The following is a 9,077-nucleotide window of genomic DNA, read 5'->3' as shown; positions in this document are numbered from 1 at the left end:
TTTCCCCGAGTACCCAGTGACGAGATTCCCTAAGGGTGTTCCTCAAGGACCAAAAAGAATTCCATCTTATACAGTTGAAGATCTAGATAAAGAATGGTCGAGAAAGGAGCTTCCTAGTCGACAGTGTGGAAGATATGCTCAATACGACCCGGAATCTTATTTCGAGCAGGAGCTTTTAAAAGAAACAAATTGGAAGAAGTTTCTGAAAGAAGAAAAAGCGGCCCGAAAATCGTAATAATTTTATGCTTTTTTCACTCATTAGCATTCCAAAACATGCTTTCGAATCTTTTTTTCTCTCTTCAAAGTCTTACTTTTCAAATTTTTTACAGTGAATTTTCCTGTCATCTTCTGATAAAATAATCTCCCTCCCCCAAATTTTTTTTCGAAACTTACCCTCCCCAATTTTTCTCTCAATTTTATCACTAATCGACATTTCAATAAATCAAAAAACATAATTTCTTCGAAATTCTTCATATAAAATTTGAAAACAGGTCCAAGTTCAAAACGTGATGTTCTCATTTTGAAGAACGCTTTGAAATTCTTTGAATTTCTGCCTGAAATAGTCGCAAAATGATTTCAAACTGCTCGTTTTGTTGTGTCCTTCGAAATGAGACCCCGCATAGACTCCGCCCATTTTGATTATAGGATGGAAAATTGAGCGTAGCCTAATTTACATGAAGAATAGTGGAGCTTATTGAACCTCAAAATAAGCTTAACTTAGTTTTTTGACAGTTTCTGAACTGGAAGTTATAGTATATTGGAAAAAAGCACCGCCCATTCTAAAAAAAAAGAAATTTGTTCTGCCTGAAAAATAAATTTTGGGAAATTTTACGAAACCTAGTCATGCTTATACTCATTTTAAAGCTCTTTTTTGAAGGGTTTTTGTTACGGACAAAATTAAAATGGTCTATTCTGAACATTTCGCTTCCAGTCCAATTTCTGTTTTGCTCATTTTTTGAAATTTCAGAATTTTTTGGAAAAAATTTCACTTGCAACTGAGGCTTGCAGAAAAACTGTGGAAGTTCAAAAGCCATATTCATAAACTTTTACCTTGGAAAACCATTTTCCTTCCAAAAATCAACTGAATTATTTTCCGAAAGGAAAATGGGAGCGTGAAAATGTACTGAACATCATTCAAAAAATTTCCGGTTTGCAGGGTCAGAAAATGGTTTTTGAACAAAATTTTCTTGAAAACTATTGAAAAAAATTTCTCATTTTTTGTCACAGTACTTGAAATTCTTAGCACCATCCATTCTTGTCATTTTTGTAGAAAACGTAGTTTTTATGTACGAGAGCAGCAATTTTTAAGTTTCAAATTTGATAATAATGTACTTAATATATTATTCTACTAAAATACAACTTTTTTAGAATCTAAAAAATTATAAAATTGACTGTAAACATGAAACAAAATTTCAGGGATTTCCAGAAAGATCCCAGAGATTCACAGAAAGATCCCAGGGATTTCCAGAAAAATTCCAGGAATTTCTAGAAATACCAGGCATTTCCAAAAAAGAAAACAATTTTACTTGAATTTTGACGCCTTTTCAGTTGATTTTTGAAAAATAAACATATTTCCAAGAAAAATGTTCATGGAAAGACAAGCTATGTGTCTGCGTCCACGATGTATTGTTCACAATTTCAAAGTTGTCCAATAACATAGCATTCTTAGATCAGAAAACACAACAGCAATATTTCTAAATAAAACATTCATTGAAGTTTGAAAATGAATCAAAGATGGTATAACATAGTTCCACGGGGTGAGTAGGTACAAAACGGGTGGTTCAATTAATTTTAAGAATTGAAGCTAATTTTTTCTATTTTAATCAAAATGAAATAGAAAAGGGAAGATCAAGGAAAGGAGAATAATAAAAGTTGGATAGTATTGAAAAAAAATTTAGGTGGGGAATTTTCGAAAATAAAATTTGGGGGAGGCAGATTTCTTTTTTTTAATAAAAAGACACAAAAATTCTTCAAAAATTAGAAAAGTAAAATTCTCAAAGAATGTAAATAAGAATCGAAGGATGTTTTGGAATGCTAATGAGTGAGAAAAGCATAAAATTATTGCGATTTTCGGGCCGCTTTTTCTTCTTTCAGAAACTTCTTCCAATTTGTTTCTTTTAAAAGCTCTCGCTCGAAATAAGATTCCGGGTCGTATTGAGCATATCTTCCACTCTGTCGACTAGGAAGCTCCTTTCTCGACCATTCTTTATCTAGATCTTCAACTGTATAAGATGGAATTCTTTTTGGTCCTTGAGGAACACCCTTCGGGAATCTTGTCTGCGGAATTTCAGGAAGATGTCCAGGTATCCAGGTCCATTCGGAACGGTTCACAGCCGGACGCTTTTTGTTGTGACGTTTGTCTCTCTTCACTTCCGCGGAGGCTTTTTTGTGAAGTGGAATAGTTTCACTGTACTTGTTTCCGAGGTCCAGGATAGTTTTATCAATAGCCAGCCGGTCTTTCGTAGAATTCATGGCGTTTGAATGATTGGTGATATTGGTGGCTTTAAACTTCCATTCAGCCTCAGCCGTCTCCTTATAGTCTTTGGTGGATTTCTCGATTTCCAACGCTTTTTTAATATCCTCCTCATTTGCATGGATAAGTAAGAGTGTCTCACAAATACGACGGGAGTAGGAGTTCGATTCGCATTGATTTTGAGAGAATCTTCTTTTCGAAATCAAATCTTCGAGTTTTTCCTTGTGACTTGTTTCCAAACGCGTGAGTCTTTCCACTTCCGCCGACGCTTTTTTGTGAAGTGCAATAGTTTCACCGTACTTGTTTCCGAGGTTCTGGATAGTTTTCTTATCAGCCAGCCGGTCCTCTGTAGAATTGGTGGCGTTTGAATGATTGGTGGTATTGATGGCAGTTTGGACGTTGGACATGCTAGTCGTTTCTGAAAAAAGGAATGTATTCATTCAAAATGATTCTTCGAATAATGTCGGAATAAAATATTTAATTTTGATCAATTGGTATTTTTGAAATAAAAGAAAATTACCGTTTGTAGTAGACGACTTGGTAATTCCTCTCGAGGGACGCTTATAGATTCGTTCATATATGTTATCTGCGTCATGATCTTGTACATCTGAAAACAATATATTTAAGAATGTTCAACAAGTTTCCAATTTTGTAAATAACTGTTGCTTTTAGCGGTTTTTCTATTTTTCGGAAAAGGAAAAACAATTTCTAGATTTAAAAAAAGATTTCAAAGTTTTGTTTTTCCGTTTTCCAGGCTCTCTGTTTTTGAAGGTTCGATCTAGCTCAAAGTGAGAAGAAAAAATTTCGAAAACGTAGCTATAGAATCATTTTGATTCGATTAGTTTGTTTTGAATTTTTGGTATTTAGCAAAAAAAAAAGTTTACCGTTCAAATACGACTCGCAGGTTTCGTTCGCGCGACGTTTGCGGATGCGGCTATACATGTTTTCGGCATCATGATGTTGGTCGTCTGAAAAAAAAACTTATGTTTAAGGTTCATGGTCAAATTATGAATATGTTGTCTCACCTGGAGTTTGGACCCGGCTCCCATCTGGACCGATGTTGATTGGTTTATCCATTGTTGAATCTTCCTTGAGGAATTCGTGAACTGCTGTGTATTACTGCAAAATGTTTATTCAATTAGAAGAAATAACAATTATAGTTTGCGACGAATCAGACCATTCAGCTGTCGTTAAAATTCTAACAAGTTAATAAGAAAACAAAGATTCAGCGTCGGCGGAAACATCAGCTCGCAAAAAACAGAAGCATCTCCTCCAATATCAAAAATGTAAGTTTTCGCCCTTTCCTTATATTAGGTTGGCGGGAAAGTCTTTGTCACTCTGTTTGTTTAATCACTGTTCTCGTATATGGAGGCTGTGTATGATATCGACTCTAGTGAATAACAAGGTGATAAGAACCTTCCATATAAACAAGTCCCCATTTCCTTCCCTGCTCCTCATCTGTAATTGAAACGATATGTTTGTTCCCACTGCTATTCACATCAGACATGTTTTGATTTACCTCTTCCTATCTCACACCACGATGAAGGATTCGGAAACTTTCTTGAAGAATGTGTACAACACACATGCCCCTCACTACAATACTATTCGCAATTGGTTCCATCGTTTCGAAAAAGATGACTTCTCGCTCGATGAAAAGGATCGCTCTGGGAGACCCCGTGAGTTGGATTTGGACAAGCTGAAGCACGCATTGCAATCGGATCCATTTCAATCTAGCCGTGAACTAGCTGTCACATTCGGAGTTCACCATAGCACAGTCCTTGAAGGTTTGAAGTCTCTTGGAATGAGAAAACTTTTTGGTCGATTCATACCTCATCACCTGACTCAAGCCAACCTTGACCGCCGAGTCGACGATTCGATTACTCTTCTCACTCTCCACGCGGGCGATCGATGGCTGGACCGGCTAATAACCGGAGATGAGAAGTGGGTCTTCTACGATAATCACCACAGGAAATCCCAGTGGGTTGGAGAAGGAGAGAGCCCACAGGATGTCCCCAAACCCGACCTTCATCCGAAAAAAGTTATGCTCTCTGTGTGGTGGGGAGTGGACGGCCCCATCTACTGGGAACTTCTGCCCGAGGGCAAAACAATAACTGGAGACCTCTACACTACTCAACTACGAAACCTCAAGAAAGCAGTCGACCGTTCGGCCCTGAAAGACAAGAAAGTGTACTATCAACATGATAACGCTCGCCCACATGTTTCGAAACAAGTGAAGCAGGAGCTGATGGGATATGGATGGAATGTTCTCCCTCACCCCCCGTATTCTCCTGATCTTGCTCCTTCGACTATTGGTTATTTGGCGATATGACACGTGCCTTCGAAGGAAGAAGCTTCAATTCCCGTGGAGCGGTCGAAGCGGCACTCAAACAATACTTTGCCTCACGCCCGGCTGGATTCTACCGCAATGGAATCCATAAATTGAGGGAACGTTGGAGACATGTTGTTGATAATGATGGACAATATAATTAATTATTCGGTTATTTTTTCTTTGAGAAATAAACTATTGAAAAAGTGACAAACACTTTCCCGCCAACCTAATAGATATGAAAAAACAACTGGTTTGAGACAGCAAAAATACGAGAAAACAGCCGAAGTTGGCAAAAAAAAAAGCAGAAAAGGGGAGAACAATAAACGGGCTAAGAGAACACAGGGTGAGTGTTGCGGGAAGAGAGTGAAAAAACGGTTAGAAAATGAGAATTTTTCTGAGATAATGAGAATTTCGAAAAATCGAAAGATCAACAAGGGTGATAAAACATCAAAACGCTCACCCATAAACTAAAATTTTATTGAACTTGCTTAACTCCCATCTACAGGTGCCTCTCATGTACAGTAAAGCCAAAATTTATTCACTAGATTCAGGAAAAGAAGACTCGGCGGTGTAAGTGACCAAATGCGCACATAGAAATGACTTAAAGGAGGGCAGACAGCAAAAATTTCGGGGAAAATTTCAGGGAATGTGTATTTTGCCGTCGCGGTGTTCGCACCTAAAGCACGCAATCCCACGCGCAAACATTTTTATTTTTTTATTTCCCGACTTTATTTTTTTCAATTTTTAACGACTTCAAACATTAAAAAAGCTCTTTTTTCTTATTTATTATAAAACCCATATAAAAGTGAATTTTTTTATGTAAATTTAAAGTTCTATCGACCGATTATTTTTCCAGTCGCCGGTGTTTTTTATAGGCATGCGAAAAAAACTATTTTCTCTTCGATAACCGTTTCTTCACTGTTCCTATTTATCTCATTACTTCTCGTTATTACTCTAGGAATAAGAAACTGTTTTATGACTGGGGTTTTCAGAGACGTCTCCATTTTTACTGCTTCCTTCACCTTCCGACGACCAGCCCTGCACGAGGATTGTTTTATATATGTGGTTTTTCTTTCAATTGTTATGTCTCTTTTTAAAAATTAATTGTAGTTTTTTTCATAATTTATTTGTTAACATAATAAAACACGTTTCTTCATTTTCAACTGATTTTGGTACCTCGGAGCGAGGCCTCGGCGGCACGCTGGTAGCCCTTCAGAAATTCCGAGTTCAAAAAGTTCAATCAGAAGGAAACAAGGGAAGAAAAAAGTAAAAACACCAGCAGGGATTGAACCTCTGACCTCCTGAATACTAGCCTAGAGCGTACCCACTACACTACGCGTGTAAGAGGCGACCATCGCGTTTTTCACATTATGAAGCGACGCCGCAGCAGCAAGCTAGTGAAGAAATTAGGGTGACAAAAAAGAGCATTTTTTGAAGTGTTTTTTTCAGGTTTTTAAGTACATAGCTATATTTATACTTCAGAGTTATATCTTTTGAGTAAAAATGAAAATTTTGAAATTTTTGATGTCTACCCTCCTTTAAGAACCAAATGGACCATTCAGCTGTTGCGAAACTCCAATAAACTTATTAGTTTAGAAAAAGAAGATTCTACGGCGGCGGAAACAGCAGCTCACAAAAAAACGGAAGCATTTTCCTCTGATCGCAAAAATTCAAGTGTTTGCATTTTTCTTGTAAATATAAAATACACCTAACAAATACACCTAACAGAGCGAAAAGAAAAACAACTGATTTATGGCAACAAAAATACAAAGATACAGCCCGTGTTGGCATGCTGAAACCACAAAAAACGGAAAAAAGAAAGAATAGACGGACTGCGAGTGCATAAACACAGAGCGGGGAGAGTGGCGAGGGTCAGTGGTCCGTAATGGTTTCGTTGTGTATGCACCCTATCCTCCGCGCAATCGCATACTCCAACACACACACACGCCAATCGGTGGTGTGTTCTTGTGTTTTGCGCGCCAATTTGGGACGTGTCATTCTTGTTTTTTCGCTCGCCCGCATGGGTTTTCTATTATGCATTTCTCTCTCCGTCGCCGCCGAGTCTTCGTTTTCTTTTAAAATTGTCAGCTGAATAAGAAATCATCGTTTCTCATGGAAACTCTGAAAATCCCCATTTTGATAGTCTGAAAAAATATAGTGAATAGTTATCCAGTGAATTCGCTCATTTTTTGTGACATTCTTCTCACATAGCGCCGTCTCTCAGTTTTATTCTTATTTTTTCCTATATCCGTTACTTTGGAAATGTTTTGTTGTCCTCTCAATCTACGAGAAATGTGAATACTCTTTTTTGCAGTACTAACTTCTTCGATATACCTTCTAACAATCAACACCAGAAACCATGGATCAGCGCCGCAAATCATTCAAAACTGTCTACAACGGGTCAGATGAGAACAGAGTCCAAACTCCAGGTAAGAAAATGCTGTAAAACCCGTAATAAAAAGGGCAGGATTGGGGTCAACAGTGTTTTAATAGAGAACATTATTTTCCGATCTGAGTTACAAAAAAAAACCGACTTACGCGTCTTCAAAAAATTCTCAAAAACTCGTTTCTTTTTTTTTGAACATCACGTTTGTTCACAATGTTTGAATCAAGTGTGAAGGTTTCAAATTCAACCTTTTTAGACCATCACATCATGACTCCGACAACATGTCCAGCCGCCTTCGCGAACGCCGCTCAACCCGTTTTGGCGAGTTGTCTACTGCTAAAGGTAATTTTTTATTCAGAAACTATTTTTTAAAAATTAAAAAACGATATATACTGATCAAAAACTGACATTTTTGAACCGAAAATCACTATTCTCAAAATCATAATTTCCAACATTTGAGATTCAAAATCAACGAAATGAAACTTATTCAATTTTTCAGAAACTGCTAATACGTCTAACGTCAGAACAGTCACCAATACGCTCAAACAGCCAAATACTGAATATTCTACAAAAGACCGACAGGCACTCAAGAAACTTATCATCGCTCTCGGAAACAAGTACGCTGAAACTACTGTGCTCCACAGGAAGGCATCGATGGAAGTCGGAAAACTCGAGAGCCAGAAAAAAAAAACAAAAGAACAAAATTCAACAGTTGAAAACTTTGCAAAAAATGCATTTGAACAGAAGGAACATTCAAAATCGATCCTATTTAAATTCCTTCAGAAGTCGTTTCCAAGAAGCGCAGAATTCTCTCGAAGCAATTGAGAAAAATCTTCAGAAGGCCCGGAAAAACAGAGAATCCACAGAAGAAGATATGGAAGAGGCGGAGGCCGAATGGAAGTTTGAAGCCATGTGCTCTGGAGAAGCATACTATGAGGACGGCAAGTGGAAATGGCGTTATTGATTAATTTTCGATTTCTACTCTATTTTATTTATGTTTCACTTTTCTATATCCACCTACTTGAAATTATATTTTTCTTTCTTACTGTCTGTCAAAAATAAATTTCGTACAACGAATTCGTCGTGTTTCGTCTTTCGTTCTCGTTGAATATCATGGATATTTGAAAGAAAATCACACGACTCTTGCCATATTTAGGCAGATAAGAAGGGATTTTCTATGCAAGGCGAAAAATTCGAATCTATGGAATGGTTTGAACTCAAGAATCACAGTTTTGCTGTGAACGATTTTGTCTCAGTTTTTTTTGGAGAACTTCGTAAAATTAACATTTGTGAATGAATTTAGCAAAATGATATTGTTTCTGAAAATTTGAATGTCAACGAAGTTTCGGTCAAAATATTGACTTCTCTTCGAATTTTCAAAATTGAGATGTGTCGTTCATCAAAAATAAACCAATCCGTGATCACAGGAGTTATGGTCCAAAAAGTACCAAAAATGGTTGTATTCTCAAAAAATCGTAACTTTGTCAGTTTGAGCCCGATTGTTGAGATTTCAAAACCAGTATATATTAGGTTGGCGGGAAAGTCTTTGTCACTTTTTCAATAGTTTATTTCTCAAAGAAAAAATAACCGAATAATTAATTATATTGTCCATCATTATCAACAACATGTCTCCAACGTTCCCTCAATTTATGGATTCCATTGCGGTAGAATCCAGCCGGGCGTGAGGCAAAGTATTGTTTGAGTGCCGCTTCGACCGCTCCACGGGAATTGAAGCTTCTTCCTTCGAAGGCACGTGTCATATCGCCAAATAACCAATAGTCGGAAGGAGCAAGATCAGGAGAATACGGGGGGTGAGGGAGAACATTCCATCCATATCCCATCAGCTCCTGCTTCACTTGTTTCGAAACATGTGGGCGAGCGTTATCATG

The 9,077-nt window shown here is 37.4% G+C and overlaps 3 protein-coding genes across 3 annotated transcripts; 2 read left to right on the top strand and 1 right to left on the bottom strand.

The window, feature by feature from the left end:
* Positions 1–235, top strand: CBG11806 (the record flags this gene model as incomplete). The annotated part of the gene is made up of 1 exon (XM_045239374.1): positions 1–235. A coding segment is annotated over one exon (235 nt), but the record flags the coding sequence as incomplete, so codon positions are not given.
* A 1,823-nt stretch (positions 236–2,058) lies between these two features.
* Positions 2,059–3,550, bottom strand: CBG11805 (the record flags this gene model as incomplete). Its single annotated transcript, XM_045239373.1, has 4 exons — positions 2,059–2,360; positions 2,994–3,080; positions 3,358–3,441; positions 3,499–3,550. 4 exons carry the CDS (start codon positions 3,548–3,550, stop codon positions 2,059–2,061), a joined length of 525 nt encoding a protein of 174 aa, XP_045094672.1.
* Positions 3,551–7,161: 3,611 nt separating this feature from the next.
* CBG11803 lies at positions 7,162–8,152 on the top strand (the record flags this gene model as incomplete). Its single annotated transcript, XM_002648736.1, has 3 exons — positions 7,162–7,231; positions 7,688–7,805; positions 7,972–8,152. 3 exons carry the CDS (start codon positions 7,162–7,164, stop codon positions 8,150–8,152), a joined length of 369 nt encoding a protein of 122 aa, XP_002648782.1.
* Between the last annotated feature and the right edge of the window lie 925 nt (positions 8,153–9,077).

Source organism: Caenorhabditis briggsae (genome assembly GCF_000004555.2).
Source record: "Caenorhabditis briggsae complete genome, chrX, whole genome shotgun sequence".
Taxonomy (NCBI): Eukaryota; Metazoa; Nematoda; class Chromadorea; order Rhabditida; family Rhabditidae; genus Caenorhabditis; species Caenorhabditis briggsae.
This window is presented reverse-complemented; position numbering and strand designations above follow the sequence as displayed.